The 21,076-nt window shown below is 36.8% G+C and overlaps 1 protein-coding gene across 4 annotated transcripts in view; it reads right to left on the bottom strand.

Moving 5' to 3' along the window:
- The window catches only part of Nt5c3a (5'-nucleotidase, cytosolic IIIA), a 57,220-nt gene that overhangs the window by 9,685 nt on the left and 26,459 nt on the right, over positions 1-21,076 (bottom strand). Inside the window, exons 1-2 of one of the 4 annotated variants that reach the window (XM_074065328.1) lie at positions 10,337-10,427; positions 6,956-7,004 (exon numbers count right to left, since the gene is read on the bottom strand). The exons of 1 other annotated variant lie outside the window; for it this stretch is intronic. In XM_074065328.1, coding sequence (XP_073921429.1) covers positions 6,956-6,985 — 30 coding nt within the window. In that variant the 5' untranslated portion in view covers positions 6,986-7,004; positions 10,337-10,427. Of the gene's footprint in view, positions 1-6,955; positions 7,005-10,336; positions 10,428-21,076 lie in introns of those variants that run through there. 2 more of the 4 variants (XM_074065329.1, XM_020160081.2) reach the window with 2 other exon arrangements.

Here is a 21,076-nt window from a genome sequence, read left to right as displayed (position 1 = left end):
TCTCCATCTTGAAGATTAAAATAAAACTATGCCAGCAATGGTGGCGCACAGCCATAATCCCAGCACTCTGGAGGCTAAGGCAGGAGGATCTACAGTTGAAGACCAGACAGGCCTACCTATCAAGATCCTGTCTCATAAAGGAGAATGATGAAGGGGATGAATTCAACTATGATACATTTTAAGAACTTTGGTAAATGTTACAATGTACCCCCAGTACAACAATAATAAAAATAAATAAACAAAAACCAAAAATGACCCCATCTCAATAGGAATGTATTATATACCAATTCCATCTATATTTTTGCTTATATCTAAAAAAGACCCTGTCCCAAAACAAAATGAAACCCTACATATGTCATTCACTTACATATTAGAAAGCACAATTCTAATTACACAAGAAATCCAGGCTTACCAAAAAGTTACAAAAAACACTTTTAAAATTGTCAATCAAAATAGAATTCCAGAACTGAGCAGAGAATAATACTTGAATGACACCTGAATTTTTGTGATAAAAGTTATTTTTCCCAAGAACGTTTTTGCTCAAGATGTAATTTTAAGGTGGGACCCGGGCACACACCCATAGATAGGCTCACCTGTAACCAAGGCTGGGTCACTCAGGTCCAGGAGTTTGAGGCCAGTTTGACAACATAGGGAGAAAACCCCTCCATCTCCAAAAATTGTTTTAATGAGTTTATTAGGTAAATTAAAATTTTAAAATGAAGCACATGGAAGGATATGCTTAAGGTTATATACAAACACAACACCATATTATATGATATGTGAGCGTCTGAGGATAAAATGATTTAGTTTGTATTCATATTTACATTTTTAAATCACTCTGAGCAAAAAAGAAGTATAAATAATCATTCTCCACAAATTTTTTTTACAGACGCTTAAAGTTGGAAAAACTGCTCTAAGATCTTTTTTCCTTTTTTATTAAGATTTTAAGATATTTCAAATTAGACCACCTGGATTTGGGCTGCTACTAGAGTGGTTTATGATGACTTTAAGGTTGCTCAATAATTTTATGTTGGGTACCTTTATTTTTCTGTTTTTATTTTTGGTTATTTTTTTGAGACAAGATCTTGCTATGTAGTCCAGGCTGGACTCAAACTTGAGATCCTCCTGCCTCTGCCTCCCGAGTGCTGGGATTATAGGCATGCATCACCGTTTTTTTTGTTCCTATCCTATCAGAAATAGAATGAAACTGATCAGAGGAATTATCTGTATAAGAAACACAGTGCTCTCTCTTATAGCACATGTATAAGACAACTGGGAAGAGAAAATATGGATTTTATAGTCAGTTACAAAATATAGACAACAATACCTTAAATTATGGTTCTGTATTAGTTTGTACTATATAGTCTTTATATGCTTTAACTCTGGGTTTGTTATTACCAATATTAGTATATTTCATGCGTGTTTACAGATTTCTGATTAGGTTAAGTCTATCAGATCCCAAAGTTGTTCCTACCTCAAGGGGTAAGAGCACCTGACTACCAAGTTGTTCCTACATATGGATAAGAATGAAAAAACTGGAAAAAGGCTAGAATGTTTTCCAGAGACTGGAAGATAACAGAAGTGTACAGGAAGGAGAAGTGCTCACATTAAATTTTTTTTTCATGAATTAAAGATCTGAACCTACCGTACATCCCAGAGATGCTGGGGATTAAACACAGGATGTTAAGAGCTCTACACACTGAGCTATGCCCCCAGCCCTTATACACTAATTGTTGAGAGTCATGTTTTTAAAGGATGATAGGATCACCAGCAATGAAACCAAACCCTGATGCAGAGGTCCTTTTAACCTAACTAGACTTCAAAGGGTATCAAGAGAGGTTTTAAAATGGATTAAGGGTTATATAAATATTTATGTTACAGTGATCTTTTTCCTATGGATGAGAAAGGCAACTCGGCATTCATTCCTACATTCCTTTTTTGCACTCATTAACCCATCCATTCATTTGACAAATACTTCCCACATGTGTACTTTGTGCAGATACTACTGCTACATGCTCGGGATCCGAAGCTGAGTAGCACTTACACTGCCTCCCTGCTCAGTTTTAAGGACCACTGCTGTTTTGGAGGATCCCTTACAGATACCTCAACTAGTAAGCTCATATCCTAACAACTGTAACTATGTTCTTACTTCGGCCTTAACTAGCACATGCACAGTAATGAGCATATGCTTGATTCAATAACTAACCCAGTACAATAAGAGGAACAAAGGATGTGCCACCAACTCTATTTTCACCAAGAAAATTAACAGTTTATCTCAGTTGTCCGTAGTGAGTAGGATACTTTGCTTCAAGCAAACCCCACTGTCAGGTTTCAGATAATAGACAACGAATAGCACCAAGATGGCTCAGTGGCTCCAATCTTGTCAAGGAAGACTCTGCTCTTCCTTCCCCAACATTTTACATTATTGTTTTATTATAAAATGGTTTGTCTTCCCTTTATCCCAAATGATGAGAATCTTCAGCCTGTATTTTCCGTAACACTGCATCATAATCAAATTGAAAAAATTTCAGGCAACTGAAATTTGTTCTTCGAATTTTTTAAGGTTGGTTTTTACTAGACTAACAATGCTGTTTGGCAAGAACCAAAGGCTAGAGGCATTTGTAGCTATGCCTTGGGCAACATCCAACCATATGTTTCAGATAAATAAGTAATGAATACTCAAGTAGCTCTGGAGTGAACAGAGAACGGTAACAGAGGAAAGGGCAGCTACTTTCTCCAGAGAACACAACATGGTGGAAGACAGTTATAAGAAATACAAGAGAGAGAGGTATGGCTCAGTGATAGAGTGCTTGCTTGGCATTCATAAGGCCCTGGGTTTGATCCCCAGGAAAGGAAGAAAGAAAGATAAAAATGATCATCAGTCTTTACCCCTCTACTGCAACACACATACACAGTCACTGAAATGCTTCTCGGGAACTTGAGATATTGGGTGTTTTACTCAAATGTTGTACAGGCTAAGAAACAGAGTTAGACTATAGTACAAAAGATGTCAGAGAGTATCAGAACGTTAAGAAGCAGGAATATGAACATAAGAAGCAGAACATTAAGTGCAAGGAATATGAAAAAGGTCGCACGCATTACCTGCCCAAATCCTTTCTTTTGAAATTCTTCTTGTATCATAACTAACCTGCTTTGGTGGTGTGCAAATAATCACACTTCAAATCAGAAGGGCAAGTTATTTTGAGTTGTCTGAAAACTTCAATTTGCCAGTGGTACAGTAAGAGGCTAAAATTTTCCACCATTTATGCTGAAAAGAAAGCAACTATCCTTTTATAATAAGGCCATAATATAAGATGTTAGGAAAGAAGTAAAGCCTTCCTAACAAGAATTGGGGTGTGTAGGCTGACAGAAGCCCAAACTGAATCAACACTAAAGACTAAGAAACACCTAAAATACATTTATTCTGGTTTGTTTTTGTTTTGTTTGAGGCAGGGTCTATGTAGCCCAAGCCAGCCTTGAACTCACTATAGCCAAGGCTGGCCTTGAACTCTCATCCCCCTGCCTTAGGCCTTCCCCTCCCCCATCAAATGCCGAGATTACAGTTGTGCACCACCAGGTGAGGCTCTGATCTTCATTTTGTATTTGTACAGATGAAACAAACTCCTGATTATTAGTCTACTTCCATATTCAAAAAGCAAAGACTTGTAAATAAATTTATTTCAAAGTTGTACCATTTTACTCACAATCGAAACAGCATTATTTGATAATTTGGTATCTTGAGGATACATTAGGACAAGATAAAAATGAGTATCTGCATGTATAGTCATAAAATTTCTGGGCCCTTCTTGATATCCTCAAAACACTAATAATGCCCCAAGTGATCATGCTAATTCCCAGGATAAAATTATGACAAACTCAATGCTTAATTATGTTATGAGCTATGATTTTAAGATGGTAATTCTGACTTAATAAACATAAATGTGCATTCCAGTTATAATAATGCATGTAATATTCTTAAGCAAAATAAACACAGGGTTAGTATAATTCATATTTAACCAAAGACAAAATAAATTACTTGTGCTTTATATATATATATATCTGTGTGTGTGTGTGTGTGTGTGTGTGTGTGTGTGTGTTCATCTAACATTTTTTTGTGGGGAGGACTGGGGTTTGAACTCAGGACCTTAACTTTTAGAAGGTAGGAGCACCACCACTTGAGCCACATCCATAGCCCCTAAGTATGTTTTTCATTACCTTAATATTATCCTGAACTTGTTCTGGAAATGGCACACATAAAAATTAGTTTAAATAACCTAAGAATCTCAGGAAATTATTCTTTCTTGGTTTTCCATTATTCATATTTGGTACTAGCATTAGACCTTAATACTGCACTAGTACAAAGGAATATATACATTATGTTTAACTGCATTAAAAAGTAGAGATTTAAAGATACCTATTCAGTCTGGTACATTTACCCATGCAAACAGATAATTCCAAAATTTATTTGGAAGATTATGCATTAACAAATTTTAATGATAATCATCTCCCCTATCTCCACAACAAGGAAGAAAAGGCCAAATTCTTTCATTCATTCATTCAGTAGTTATTAAGTGTAAGACAACACACTAAAGAGCTCTGTAAAAAATATGAAAGTATTAATAAGATATACATCTTACATTTAAGACGCATATTCTCTAACATTGATTGTAATACAGGAACCCAGGGAAATAACACATTGTCAAAAAAGTCCAGATAAAATAGAAAAGGAACAGAAAAATAGAAAGCACTTCTTTGTGAGGCTACAAGATGAAGAGCTGATTGAGCAAAGCCTTGGACGGGAGCAGGATTTGGATATGCCAAGGTTGGAGAGGAATCAAAATTCACGATCTAATGTGGAAAAAAAGAGAAACAGCTGTTTCTTAATTACACACGAAGAGAGTATGTGAAAAGACGAGGGAGAGAATTGGAGTCAGAATGCAAGAAGAGTAACATTCTAAGAAGCTGTTGATATAAAATATTAGTATTTTTAGAAAAACAAACCCAAGGAGGCTAGGGGTAGAGCACCTGCCTGACAAGTGCAAGGGCCTGAGTTCAAACCCTAGTAGTGCCAAAAGGAAAATTAAAAAAAAAGTCTCCAGGCTAGCAGGGCTAATGACTGAGTCCTTGTCTCAAAACAAAACAAGACAAACAACAAATTCATATGCTATAATCTAACAAAAGCAGCTAAGTGGAAGTTTAATAATCACTTTGAGTCAGTTTTCACCTTCAATCATATACTGGCTGAGGGTAGATAAACTGGGCAAGTAATTCATTAAGTGTGACAAAGCTATTTTTTGCTTGTTAAATCACGCTCTAATTTACAGTCTCAAACCAGAAATGGCTGGAGAGAAAGAGTAGGATGAACAAAGTAAAGAACAGGAAGAGAAACAATAATAAGAACAGAAAAAAGAAAGTAAGAATGAGATCATAGAGCAGTTGTGCTCTTTAAGACAGGGTTTTGAGTCAGGTCTGGTGTGGTGCTGCACAGCAGGATGACTGCAGATAACAATTATGTACTACCTATTTCAAAAAGTCACAAGAAAGAAGTCGGAATGTTTTCAACATAAAGAAATGTTTAGAGGAGATAGATAATATTTCATCTGATCTCAACACTATACAATGTATATATGTATCTTTTCTTTTTTTGACAGTAATGAGGTTTGAACTCAGGGCCTCACACTTCTCAGGTACCCCAACCCTGTATACATGGTATCAAAACAACACATGATACTCAATTAATATGTAACAATTTTTATTTATCACTTAAAGAATAAAAGAGGATTTTAAAAATTGTCATAAATGTATATGATGAAAATGGAGAACTGGTGTAATTTTTTCCACATGTATGAATGTGTACTCTCATGGTTAAAGAATTAACACATAAAGATTATGGTTTACTGAGTGCTGACTGTGCTACTAGGAACTTCAGATTGTTTTCCGTCATATATGAATAAGAACAACATTAAGTTGATGGTTTCAAACCATTTCTTCTTTTATTTTTTCAGACAGGATCACACTATTGTAGCCCAGGCTGGCCTCAAAATCATAATCCTTTTGTCTCAGCCTCCCAAGAGGTAGGACTACAAGTGTGTTCCACCATGCCTGGTTCACATCATTTCTTAAGTGGTGAGACTCTTGCCTTAAATCAAGGGCATCACAGGCATTAAGGAATGAGTTGAGACTTGTAACCAGTTTTGATTCCAAAACCTGTGTTTTTTTTTTTTGGTTGGACTCATGTTTGAACTCAGCGCTTCACGCTTACAAAACAGGCACTCTACTGCTTAAGCTACACCTCCAGTCCATTTTGCTCTGGTTATTTTGCAGATGGGGTATCTTGAACTATCTGCCTTAGCTGATCTCACCTAGGCTGCCCTCAAACCCTGATCTTCTTAATCTTAGTCTCCTAAAGAGCTAGGATTACAGGTGTGAGCCACTGGTGCCCGGTAAATCCCATATTTTTTTCCTACTTCATCCTAGTATATATAATATAATGAACTGTACTACATAAGAAGCACTTTTAAAAAACTTTTTTTAAATTAAAGACCTAAGATAACATAATGCATTCTGTATGTTTTAAGTGTGTTGTTGTTGAGTAGAGAAAATTTAGCATAAAAAGGAATAGGGTAGAAGCCAGATATGACGAAGGAAGATCTGGAGTTCCAGATTCCAGGCCAGTTTGGGATAAATAGTGGGAGCTTGTCTCAAAAAAAAAAAGGAATAGGGTAGCCACTTTTTTGTGCTGAGAGGCACCATAACATACATTATATTTCAAACAAAAAATTTAGTGATAATTTGAAATTTAATTCAAAAAGCTATTGAGTTGTATGGTGTGTCAAGCGTTGTGAAGAAAGATGTATATAAAGTCTCAGTCCCAAAATTATCTAGTTAGCAAGATAGGTAAAAGTGGTGAAAATTCACTATTAGTAAGTGGAACTGGAAACAGTTAAATACCCACCATTTTCAAATGTACAGCAGACACTTGCATTTCTTGCTTATCCAATCTTCTGGATTTTTCCCAGGTGATGTCACAGCAAGAGAGAAAAAAAGGCACACATGACATACATAAATTTCAGACTCTTCATGTATGCAAATGACACAGTGCAGTGGTACTTTTGGTATGACTTAAGTAACAACTTACTGCATGTATCATTGCTAAGAAATTCAGCAAAGGGTTTACTCTATCCAGCAAAGTTATAACTTGAAAATACTGTATGAAGAGTTTCAAACTCTCCTGTAAAGACTGATATGGTGCTAAGAAGATTTGAATACAGAGTTAAATGGAAGCACATATTTCCAAAAGCAAGATTTACTGCAAGGATATATTTCATCTACATTTTAGGATGAAGTTTGTGGGAAAAGTATGTGTTAGCTCTGTTGAACCTATGTAGGAATAAAAAGAGAAGTGAGGAGAAACAAAGTTTACAGAAGCCCAATTTCCCCTTCATTTTTCTTATATTAAAATCTTCCATTTTGTGGTATTAGATGGTTAAGATTGTGTTTGAATCCAGCATACTGTCTGATACAAAAGAGTTATCTGACAGTGTTTGTCAAATGAAATGAGCATTTTAGTGGTTCATGTGAAGTTCATATATATTCATTAAAGCAAAGGAAGGAAAATATCCTTCTTCATTTTTTCTTTCTAGCAGTATAAATCTTAGAAAAATTACTAGTTTCCTTTTTCCCTAATGACTTTACTTTTACTTTACTCCAGAGAAGTAAAATTTTACAACAAAAATCCTATTTAGCAAGGGCTTCTTAGGTGCTGGGGATGTAGCTCAATGGCAGAGAGCTTGCCTAGTATGCAAGAGGCCCTGGGTTCAGCCCTCAGCACCATAAAAACAAACAAAGGCAGTGTTAGTAAAAGAATAATCATCTCTAATGATCTCTTCAAATATTCCTTAAATAAAACAAAAACAAGGAGTGATTAGAAATTGATAACAGCCAGCTTTTAACAATTCATGGACACCATGAATTTCAACTGAAGAGCTTTCATTCTTTCCAGTGCTGACTGGCAATCTGACTGAATTTTTCCTTGTTCAAAAAGGATCTCACATGAAAAGCTACAGTCCTACAAAAATCACTCTGAAGTCTGTATTATAAAAGAGTAAACACTCAAAGCATAAATGTCAGCATTCTGGCATTATCTGAAAGAAGACATCGAACATTAGGGCAGAGTATTTTTAACCAATAGGCTTGTAAGCCTATACCTGGTGTATATAAAGGTCTGGCTTGCTTGCCAATAGTCATCTGTTGCAGATGCTTCAAGAGAAGAGGTGCTGGAAAAAACACATCAAGTGCAGAAGACGTGTTCAAAAATAGAAAATAGTACCCTTGAACTATGAACTCTCTTCAAAGGAAATTTTATTAAAGGTTTAAAGTATGAAATCTTTAAAGGTAGCAAGGAAAACTGTAACAACTACAAAATAATTATTTTGTGTGCTCTGAATACGAGGTTAAGGTCTCTACTATGTGTGTTCATTACAAGGAATATATAGTTCAAGGCTAAAGACTGAAGCAAGAGGTAAGAACTTCACTTAAATAGCACGAATTTTGGTAAGTGAAAAATTTAGTTACAGTTTGTTAAGAGATAATTTACAAATCAATTAATGGAAATGGGAATGTCTACATAAAAATTTACTTGCTTTAAGACAAATCTTGAAGTATCTGAATGTAAACTAAATACTTTTAAAGGCCTGCTTTTCTAAGAAACTGAAAAAGATTAAATTCATTAATATAGATTTAAAAGTTGTGACTGATTTAATTTTGGTACTTGCAGAAACATGTAAACTTCATCTATAAGATAATGAAATTTTGAGTGGTAAACTGTTTATGTCTTACATAAGAAAGGCGTATCTTGCTATAATCTAGAAAAGGGTATAAGCAATAGTCTTAAATATCCATGATCAATCCATTTTTATTTACTGCACTTTTCCAATGACCAATATACTATTTGTCTTAAGCTTGGGCTTTTGAAAAAGTCACTTTCTTAGGGTGACCAGCACAAGAAAATCAAACTATAAGGTCATTTTTTTCTGTAGGGCTGTAATAATTTCCTTGAGATATTTAAATAGTTCTCCCTAATTAGATTTTTAATTCAGAAATGAAAAAAAAAAATCACAAGCTGGAAAGTGAAACTTTCTGGATATAGATACAAAACAAAAATGAAACTGAATAGCAAAGAGGGGTGGGGAGAAGGAGGAAAAAATGAAATTCAAAGGCTGGTTTTTAAAAATAGGCCACTTAGAAAAATTATCTTAAATGGTAAAATAGTACAGTCATAATCTTATAGATACCTGTAAAAATAAACAGTTTCAGAACTGAAGAGTTATTCCTCTATCCTCCTGTCCTCACTGATTCTCATGCTTAAATAGCATTTTTCAATGAGTAAACCAAGCCACCTAGAAATTAAGTAATTAATTTATACTAATGACTCTTAATGCACTAAGTTCTTCTGTCCTTGACTTTGCTGTAGAACAACAGCAGAGGCAGCAAGCCACAGCCAGAGATGCAGGGCTTTGACACAAGTTGCCAATAAAGCCCAGCAAACTGCTGAGAGAAATGATCTGGTGCATGATCTAATTTTTCTGAATTAACGAAAAATCCTACATGAAACAGAGAATTCAGGTATTTAAATCTAACACAATCATAATGTTTTAGGTTCTACTATAATTTTGTGTTTGTTGTTTTGAGGATGTTGCTCACTTTTTTGGGAGGGGCAGTACAGAGGATTGAACCCAGGGCCTCTGCATATGAGTCAAGTGCTCTACCACTGAGCTATGTCCCCAGCTCCTTCCTACATGTCTGAATCTTAGTTCTCAATATACAAGTTATGTCAGTAACCTAGCTTTTATCAATTCATAAATATACCAGTGTAATCCCAGTAATATCCTGGAGAAGGTTCAAAAGCACAAAATTTAAAAATCAATAAATCTTTGTTAACAGTCATGATAAACTGTTCCTAATCCTAGTGACAGAACTGAGAGACATAGTAACTGGAGGAACAACAAAATTCAAACATATAGTGCTGTCCCTCTCCTGGAATCTTAAAACTTCTGCGAGTACTCTGCTTTCTCTTGACATACAAGTCAAACAAGAAACTCTTAAAATCGGAATATATAAAGCATACTTTTTTTGAGCTTATGACACTTGAAAGTTTTACACACTCATACCTTTACAGACTATGAAGAAGTTTTATACTACACTGGATTGCTGTACTGTTGTTTCCTGATTTGTATTTTTAAATGCCCAAAATTTCAACAAGATAAAGAATCAAATAAGAATTAGATAAAACTAAACACAAGAAACTCACAAGTTCACGTGAACTGTAAACACTTACCCCGAAGGTAACCGGCCAAGCTACGCCAGAGGAAGAAAATTCTTCCTGTCTGAGAAGTACTAATATAGCACAAGGTGCACAGAGGGCGGTTCCAAAGCCTTGACGAAGCCTATGCAAAGCAGTCCTGTGACGCACAGCTGCACAGTGCTGCTCTATGATCAGCCCCAGCACCAGCTCCCAGCTGCTCTCCAGTCAGTGTGCGGAGTCAACTGAGACTCCATGGCGAAGAGAAGGGGACTCTGCACAGCTGTGTAATGTAAGGAACCTCCCCATCTTTACACATGAAAGCACTGCTTTCCTGATGCTGGCTTCTGAGGTGCCAGAGTGCTTGTGATACTTATGTACAGTTTTCTATGTAAATGCTGTATTTCAATATAAAATAAAAATGGCTAGGTCTGGTTGGCAGAGCTGGGGAAGGACAGGGAGCTATTGCTCAATGTGTACAGAGTTTCAGTTTTGGAAGATGAAAAAGTTCTGAAGGTGGGTGGTGGTGATGGTTGCATAATGATGTAAATGTGTCACCAGACTGTATACTTCAACGGGGTTTAAAATGGCACCTTTTATATTAGGTATATTTTACTCCTAACTAAAAATAAAAGATTAGCTCATTTAAGACTATGATGTATAGAAGTATGGCCAATAGAATGCTAACAGTTATTATAGCAGGGCAGTGGGATTCAAACTGAGTTTTATGTTTTTCTTGTATTTTCCTGTATTTGTTGTAAACTTTATAAGATCATGACATAAAAACTGAAGACAATGAAAACTAAAACACTGGAAGAGCCAGGTACAACAGCACGCACCCACAGTCCTGGCTAACTCAGGAGGCTGAGGTAGGAGGGTCACTGGAGTCCAGAGTGAGCAAGCCTGAACAACACAAGACTTCACACCAAAAAAGAAAAAAAAAAGGGCAGGGGATAGACCCACAAAAAGCATCCTTTTTGTTAGAAATTAAGCAGTCAAACTGCTGTAAAAGAAAATGCTATTTTTACTGTGTAAAGAAAACAAACCAGTCTTGCTTTTAAACTGGGTAGCAGGGTGGCAGTATGCTAAAACCGTATCAGGACCTGACAGATAAGTCAGAAGACCAGCTCTGATGCTTTATCATCAGGAACACAGCTAAGCTTACACAGATGTAAATAATTTTTTTACATCAGCACTCTCTCTACTGCACTCAGAGAAATCTAACCCAGGCAATACTTCAGTAATCAAACTTTGTAAAGTAGTATTATTTATTAAAAACAACAAAGACCTGCAGGCTTGGCTCAAGCAGTAAAGACCCTGTCTAGCAAGCAAGAAACCCTTGAGCTCAAATCCCAGAACAACTGACTGTCAGAAAAAAGAAGGGCTGGTGAAGTGGCTCAAGTAGACTGCCTGCCTAGCAAGTCTGCAACCCCAAGTTCAACGCCCTGTTGAACTCCCCCCAGTCCCAGGGGAAAAACAAAAAAACAACACAACTTTTCAACTTGCCTGTTTTGTGAGAAGGGGTATCATTATGGGGTTCAGACTTGCCTTGAACACCTGGGCTCAAGTGATCCTCCTACCTGCTCAGCGTCCTGAGTAGCTGGCACTGTAAGTAGTGTCACCATGCCAGCTTTTAAACTGCTTTTGAAGAGCAGGGTGTGGTAGTCACACCTGTAATCCCAGATATTCAGGAGGATCACAGTTTGAGACCAGCCCAGGCAAAAAGTTAGCAAAACCCCATCTCAACCAACAAACTGGAAGTAGTTGTATATAACTGCAATCCCTGCTACACACATGCAAAAGTATGATGATTATGGCCTGAGGCTGGCCCATGCAAAAAGCACAAGATCCTATTTGAAAAATAACTAAAGCAAAAAGGGCTAGGGCATGGCTCAAGTGGTAAAGCATTTGCCTAGCAAGTGCAGGGCTCTAAGTTCAAACCCCAGTAAACCAAAAACTGCTTTTTAAAAAGACTACTAAAACAAATTATCTAAATTTGGTATCTATTAAATATAAAACTACTGACATTACTATCTTATTTTAATTAAGAGATTCATAACAAAACATTCCTCTAGAGGAAAACCCATTATCTCTCATTAGTAATGGGGCTCAAAGGCAGCAAACGTGCTCCAGTCTAGAAATATCTATTATTAAAAGACTTAAGGATTGGGAAGATTGTGGTTCGAAGCCACCCCAGGCAAATAATTTGCGAGACCCTATCTCACAAAAAACCCATCATAAAACAGAGTTGGTGGAGTGGCTCAAGGTGTAGACCCTGAGTTCAAGCTCCAGTACTGCAAAAAAAAAAAAAGCCTTAGAAATATACATTCCCTTGGACATACCAATTTTGTATCTAGTAACTTATCCTAAGGAAACAAGTAATAAGTACACAATGATTTAGTTGCAAGAATGTAGATAGCAGAATTGTTTTATAATATTAGGAACTACAAACAATCTAAATGCCAATACCTAAATGATCATCAATACAGAATAGATAGGGGGTTTGCCCAGCAGGATCAAGCCCTGAATTTGATCCCCAGCAAGGCCGAAAAACAAAACAATTCTGGAGAAGTGAATAAATTGTGATGCATATATAAAATATAAAACTATACTTCTCTTAAAAAGGGTTATTTTAACTAGCTAAAAGTTACTAAATTCGAAGCACATGACATTCGTTGTCCCATATAACACTTGTGAGAAGTCTAGATGGCATGTGCTATCATCAGTTTTACATGTGAGTTAATAAGGCTTGTAGCTGGTAGTAGCAGAAATGGATCCAAAATCAGGTCTCTCTGTTTCCAGAATCAGGGTCCAAGTCTGCAAACCACTAAGCAGCACCGGTCCACGAGATCAGAATTCACAGACACCATTATATGTGGTCTAGTGCTGAGTGAAAAAAGTTGTAACAGTTATAACAATTGAACAGAGTCTAATTGTGGGAACAGAAGTCTTCAGATAAGTACAGGAAGGTCTAAAATAGGACACATATCATAGTATCAGCGATGGATTAATGGGCCACTTTGGTCCTGAATTTTATAAAAAAAATAATTTCCTTAGGAAATAAAACGGTGAGTTAAAAATGTCATCATAGTAGCACTAATCCTTTACACAGTCAGAAAAAGCTAGTGAACCTCACATGGACAGACTATTTGAAGCGACTTTTCAGACAGAAGCATGGAAATCAGCCAGCTTACTCTACTACAAAACACTGGGTGGCATGAAATGAAAACTGGTTAGTATCATATAAAGATAACCATCATTGTGGTGATGTACACCTGTAATCCCACAATGGTTTACACAGTGAGTTCCAGGCCCATCCCTCACACTGGTGCTTTAAGGGCAGGTGTCATGTGTCCTGCTAGTCTGATACTAAGGACAGCAAATGCAGGAAATAAGGTGTCACTTCCTGCCTATAGGGGACTTCTTCATCCTTTTAATCTGGCCAGTAACGTTATGTTGCAGGGGTGGGATGGTGGGGTTTCCCTTCTCCACGCACCAGACTAATATCTGTCAGGGCTTTCCTGCTGATTGTCAAAAGTGCATGCATACGCCCTTTCAGACAGTCTAATTTAATTAGTAGAATATTAAGGGAAAGGTAATACACACCCCATTTGCAGTCAATAAGGAAGATGAAATCTGAATATGTCTGAAGAAGTCACATTTCTTGTGATTTATGTACAACAGCTGCAACTTTTTCTTGTTTTTTTTTTAAACCATATCATGCTATCTCCAGGCAATAATATAGCTACACACTCACAGGATAGGGCTTGAGAAGTCTTTGTATAAGAAGGTTTTGAAAATATGCTACAGGAAAGGAAAAGGGACACTTGTTTTGTTTTTTTTTTTTAGTCTCTGTGTGTGTGTGTTAGTGGGGTTTGAACTCAGGGCCTCACACTTTCTAGGCAGGCGTTCTACCACTTGGGTCACTCCATCACCCCTTTACTTCTTTTTTTTCTTTTAAACATTTTTTTATAAGCACATATTCATCACATGGGGATTTCATTGTGACATTTCCATACAAACAAAAAACTATTTTGTTCAAATAGCTTTTTCTCTTTCCTTTTTTTTTTTTTTTTTTTGAGAAGGGATAATTTAGAAAGAAAGCAGAAGTAATCAAGACAGGTCCTTCAGCAGCAGGCTGGACTTTGAACTGTGCAGGAGGACTCCCTGGTTGCCTTGGAGTATTTTATTCACTGTCACACAAACACAATCCACTCACACATTCTTAATGGCAAACACTAGACTGAAATTCATACACCCAAGAGCACAGAACTTTTTGTACAGGGCTCATATCTTTGGAAGATTATTCTTCTCCCATTATGACACTGCAACTGGATGTCTTGCTTTTTTTTTTTAACAAGTATGGATGTCTTTACCAATGGAGAAAGTGATATCCATTTGTGTTTCTGAGTAAATACTTAAAGCTTTTTAGATAATGTCAACTAATCAACTTATAATACAAAAAATTATCACTTCATATTTGCTAAGTATGAAATAAATTTGCTAACTTACAATGCTTAAAATTATCACTTCAGAGCTGGGCATAGTGAGGCACACCTATACTCCCAACATTTGGGAGGCTCAGTCAGAAGGAACGAGAATTCGTGCCCAGTGTGGGGTACCTAGAAATACCAGGTCTCCAAAAGAAAGTTTTTCAGAAATTCCAAATGATGGGAAGGAGGGAAGCCCTCAGAAAAGCAAATCTATTTCAATCTTAACAACTTACTGAGCTTTTTTATCTTTAATATTGTGACAGGAAGGTAACGGGTGGATGTGAGCATATCATAATCCCACATACAAACTGTAATAAATATAGTCATTTCTCAATAATTCAATTTGAGAATGAAATACTGACTCTTAAGTAGGTTCTTATAATCCAATTGCCATTCCAATCAGGAATGTATGATACCCTAGAAAGTCATCCTACACAAAAAACTGAAACCATATAAGGAAGACAATTCACTGGGAGGTGAGATATGAATATGACATTCTCTATATTGACTCTTGCAAAACTGCTAAATGTTGCACAATATAAATGGAAAGATAATTTTTAACCATGCATAAAACCAGTCTAAGTTTTGACTTCCTGCTTCAAACTTCCCTGAAGAAGGCAACAGTGAACAGTAGAGACTGTTCAAAACAAAACTGAAACAAGAGTCTACAAATGTTTACAAGAACATGGTTTAATTAATCAACTGTATTTTTTGAAAATGAGTGGCAAGTGAGGACTTTCTCACAAGGGTTTGTCATTTACAATCTTAGCAAAGGTACTAGGTGTTCCCGAAGTTGACTGCTGCATATGGAGGACACCCTCTGTTCCCATTTTAATAGACTGCTTTAAAACTTTTCTTCAAATCTAGATCAAATAACTTGATTTTCAGAAACTCAAATAAGCATCTTCATTTTTTAGTTAAAAAACACTACCTTCTGTAGTTCAAACTTTTTTTTTGAGGAAATGACATTTGTGTTACAATACGTAGATCAGGTTCAACAAAAGAAGATGCATGATGAAACATAAATGAAGTCTTTCCTATCTTCTTTCAAAGGCACTATGTTCCAATACTTTCAAGATGCTTAGCACTGAAACTGTTTCCATTTTATTATAGCTGGATCTCTGAGCCTACAATGGAACAAGATGAAAAACTCTGTCTTAATTCTGGACTGTTTCTACATCACAGTTAGTCTTCTGTCTGTTGAAAAGAAATAGTACTGTTTATGATTGTTTATTTTTCTACAAGTTATAGCAAATAAAAATGGTGAAAGGGTGGGTACTTCAAACTCTTCCTTTATTATTGGTACATTGTAACTGGTATACCTACATGGAGACTACAAAGTGAGACCTAACTTACTATCCTCCCTTAAAATGCTGTGCCAGATAAACACATTTAAAAAGTTAAAATGAGTCTGCCTCACTCAGATAGAGCGCTGCCTACCTGCACAAGACCCTGGGTTTCTTTGCCTAGCACTGCAAGTCAGCGTACTGCAGAGATACCTCTACACCCATGTGTACTGCAGCACTATTCCCAATAGCCAAAATATGGAATCAACCCATCAATGGATGAGGGTATAAAGAAAACTGTGGTAAAGACAATGAGCCCTTACTCATCCGTAAGGAAAGATGAATATATCACTGGTGGAAAATGGATAGAAATAAAGATTATAATGTTAAGTGAAATAAGCTTATCGCACAAAGTCATATAGCACATGTTCTCTCTCATTTGCGGAAGTTAGGAAAAGAAATCGAGGTCATGAAAGTGTAAAGGAGACTATGAGGAAGGTGGAAAAAGAAAGGAGGTAAGAATAAGTAATAGAGAGGATTCCAAGATGGACTCAGAAGCAGAAAGCATGCTTCCTAAAATAAAATCTTGGAGAGACGTTGGAGACACACCTTACAGGAAAAACCACGAGAAGAGGCAAAACTTTGACTCCTCCACACCCCCAGCCCGAGAGAAGCATTCCCACCCCATATTAAACGGAGAAACCAGGAGGGCTCCTGTGCTGCCAGAACCAGCGCCCAGACCACTTGTGAAGGCACAGACCACAAGGTGAGCTAAGCAGCACACAGTACTCCCACAGACAACCCTGGGCCAGATCAGCATAGCCCCCTGGACAGACCGACCCCCACCCAGGGAAAAAAGAGAAACTGAATAATAAACAACAACAAAAAAGACACATACCAAAGAGGGCGGGGCGCCCTGAGCACCAAAGAAGGGGAGGGGTGACTCCCACGGAACTGTAAATAAACAAGCCACCCAGAGAAGGCAGGAACAGGGGCACCTGCCCAGCAACCAGGAGTGGGAAAGCTTGTAAAAGTGGTGGTGGGAGGAAAACTCCACAGGAGAGGGGGGAAGATGCACTTCCCACAAGAACTGTAAATATACACGCAGGCCGGAAAAAGCGGGTGTGGTGCCAACTCCCCCCCAGGAGAACACTAAGTAAACAAAGCCTGCGGGCCTAGGTGAGTGTTAAGCTCACTCCTGAGATCTGCTTAAATAAAGCTTCCGGCAACAGCACGTTGACAGCAGCGAGGAGGTGAGCCACAGCCTCAGATAGCCATTCACAGAACTGTCTCCAGATTCTCTTTTTTTTTCCTCTCTCTCTTCCTTTGATGAGACAACAACCGAACTACACTTGAATACTGAAAAACTTACTGAAACTGTATTGCATTTGAACATGGGACACTTTGTTGTGCTTTTTTTTTTTTTTTTGGTTTTTTTCTCCTTTGATGAGACAACGACAGAACTACTTCTGAAACCTCATATCCAGGATTGGAGGCTGAGGGACTAACACCAAAATTATTAAGACTGAAACTATTGCATTTGAACTTGGAGATTATTATTTTATTTTATTTTATTCTTTACAATCCTGTCTCTCTAATGCCTATTTAGCGTACTGTTAGTACACTATCTCTCCCTGTTTGCATCTTTGAAACTTGTTTGTTTTTGTTTTGTTTTACTTGTTTATTTTTCCTTTTCTTTACTTTCTTTGCTTTCCATCTCCTCTCACCCTTCCATTCTAAATATCACCATTGTTACTATTACAAGCTAGAAAATACTTAATTTCACACAGTGTTACTACACTATCATTCCCTGTTTATATCTTTGAAACTTTTTTGTTTGTTTTTGTTTTGTTTTACTTGTTTGTTTTTCCCTTTTTCTTTACCTTTCCATCTCCTCTCACCATTCCATTCTAAATATCATTCTAAATATTTTGTTACTATTACAAGCTACAAAATACTTAATTTTCTACAGGGATAATTTTGTACAGAGACAGTAACAATACCAAGGGCAATGACGACAGAAAAAACAGGGAAACCAGTTTCCCCACAGCAAAAAATTAGTACAGGAACCACAGGGAAATGAAGAACCAGACTGCAACAAATGAAGATAAACTATTCCAAAGAACCCAATGAAGCTCACAAGAATAATCTAAAAGAAGAAATCCTGCAGGTAATAAATGAGAATTTATAGAGATGATACTGGACATGGTCAACCAAAATGTACAGGAGACACTCAAGAAATTCCAAGAAAACAAAAATAGAGAATATGAGAAAGCACAAGAAGAAATAAAAGAAACCATAGAAGCAATGTATAAACACCAAAGTGAAACAAAGAACACGATCAATGAAGAGATAAATGAACTCAGGATGAAAATAGACAACATTAAAGAGGAACCGACTCAGGATATGGAAAACCTCAGAAAAAAAATGAAACAAAATTGCAAAACAAAATGGAAGGCCAATCAAACAGAACAGAAAAAACAGAAGACAGAATCTCAGAACCCAAAGATGAAAAGGTAATTAAGGGAAAAACTGAAGAACTATTAGTTAAACAACACAAGACCTGTGAAAAGAAAATGCAAGAACTCACTGACTCAATCAAAAGACCAAACCTGAGAATCATGGGCATTGAAGAAGGAGAAGAGGTGTAAGCGAAGGGAATGCGTAATATATTCAACAAAATGGTAACAGAAAATTACACAAATCTGGAGAAAGCTATTCCCATACAGATGCAAGAGGCCTCCAGAACACCAAACACACCAGAACAAAATAGAACTACCCCACGGCATATTATCATTAAAACGCAAGTACAGAGACCGGAGAAAGAATATTGAAGGCTGTAAGAGAGAAAAAACAAATAACATACAAAGGTAAACCTATCAAAATCACAGCCGACTTCTCAACAGAAACATTAAAAGCAAGAAGAGCTAGGGGTGAGATCTTCCAGGCCCTGAATGAAAATAACTTCAACCCTAGAATACTCTACCCAGCAAAACTATCATTCAAAATAGATGGAGCAAAAAAAGTCTCCCATGATAAGCAGAAACTAAAACAATATGTGACCACAAACCACCACTACAAAAGATTCTTCAAGGGATTCTGCAAACAGAAAGTGAAACCCAACATAACCATGAAAGGGCAGGCAGTAACAAATTTCAAGAAAAGAAAAACCAAGAAAGTAGAGACTAACCTCAAAGTAGGTACACATAATCAAACCTTCAAACAACTAAGACAACTAAATGACAGGAATCACCACATACCTATCAGTATTAACACTTACTGTTAATGGACTTAATTCCCCCATCAAAAGGCACCGTTTGGTGAACTGGATTAAAAAGGAAGATCCAACAATTTTTTGCTTACAGGAGACCCATCTCACCGACAGAAGTAAGCACAGGCTGAGGATGAAGGGCTGGAAGAAGATTTACCAAGCCAATGACCCCCGAAAACAGGCAGGAGTAGCAATACTTATCTCTGACAAAGTAGACTTCAAAACTAAATTGATCAAACAAGATAAAGAAGGACATTCCATACTAATAAAAGGGGAAACAGACCAAAAGGAAATAACAATTATCAACCTATACACCCACTGTCAACAAACCCAATTTCATCAAACATGCCCTGAAGGACCTAAAAGCATATATTAACTCCAACACAGTGGTTGTGGGAGACTTTAACACCCCATTATCACCAATAGATAGGTCAACCAAACAAAAAATCAATAAAGAAATCCTAGATCTAAAATATCGCACAGATCAAATGGACCTACTTGATGTCTACAGAACATTTCATCCAACTTCTACACAATAAACATTCTTCTCAGCAGCCCACAGAACCTTCTCCGAAATACATCATATCCTAGGACACAAAGCAAGCCTCAGCAAATATAAGAAAATAGAAATTATACCATGCATTCTATCTGCTCACAATGCAATAAAACTAGAACTCAACAACAAAAATAAAGGCAAAAAACATGCAAACGGCTGGAAACTGAATAACTTATTGCTGAATGAACAATGGGTCATTGATGAAATAAAAGAGGAAATTAAAAAGTTCCTGGAAATCAATGAAAATGAACACAACCTACCAGAACCTATGGGACACAGCAAAGGCAGCCCTGAGAGGAAAGTTTATAGCCATGAGGGCATATATTTAAAAAACTGAAAGATCCCAAATCAATGACCTAATGATACATCTCAAACTCCTAGAAAAACAAAAACAAGAAAAAAATCCCAAAACAAATAGAAGGAGAGAAATAATAAAAATAAGAGCTGAAATCAATGAAATACAAACCAAAAAAACCACACAAAGAATTAATGAAACAAAAAGTTGGTTCTTTGAAAACATAAACAAGATCACCAGACTCCTGGCAAACCTGACTAAAAGGAGGAGAGAAAAAACTCAAAGTAGAAACAGGAATGCAAAAGGGGAGATAACAACAAACACCATCGAAGTCCAGGAAATCATCAGAGACTACTTCGAGAACCTATATTCAAATAAATTTGAAAATCTTAAGAAGAAATGGACAGATGTCTAGATACATATGACCATCCAAAACTGAACCAAGAGGATATTAATCACCTGAATAGACCTATAACACAAAATGAAATTGAAGCAGCAATCAAGAGTCTCCCCAAAAAGAAAAGTCCAGGACCTGATGGATTCCCTACTGAATTCTTTCAGACCTTTAAAGAAGAACTGACACCAACCCTCCTTAAAATGTTCCACGAAATAGAAAGGGAAGGAAAACAGCCAAACACATTTTATGAAGCCAGTATTACACTTATCCCAAAACCAGGCAAAGACACCTCCAAAAAGGAGAACTATAGGCCAATCTCCTTAATGAACATTGACACAAAAATCCTCAATAAAATAATGGCAAACCTAATTCAACAACAGATCAAAAAGATCATTCACCATGACCAAGTAGGCTTCATCCCAGGAATGCAGGGGTGGTTCAACATATGAAAATCAATAAGCATAATAAACCACATTAA

Source organism: Castor canadensis, chromosome 2, assembly GCF_047511655.1.
Source record: "Castor canadensis chromosome 2, mCasCan1.hap1v2, whole genome shotgun sequence".
Lineage (NCBI taxonomy): Eukaryota > Metazoa > Chordata > Mammalia > Rodentia > Castoridae > Castor > Castor canadensis.
Note: the sequence above shows the minus strand (reverse complement) of the source record. Positions and strands in the feature narration are given on the sequence as shown.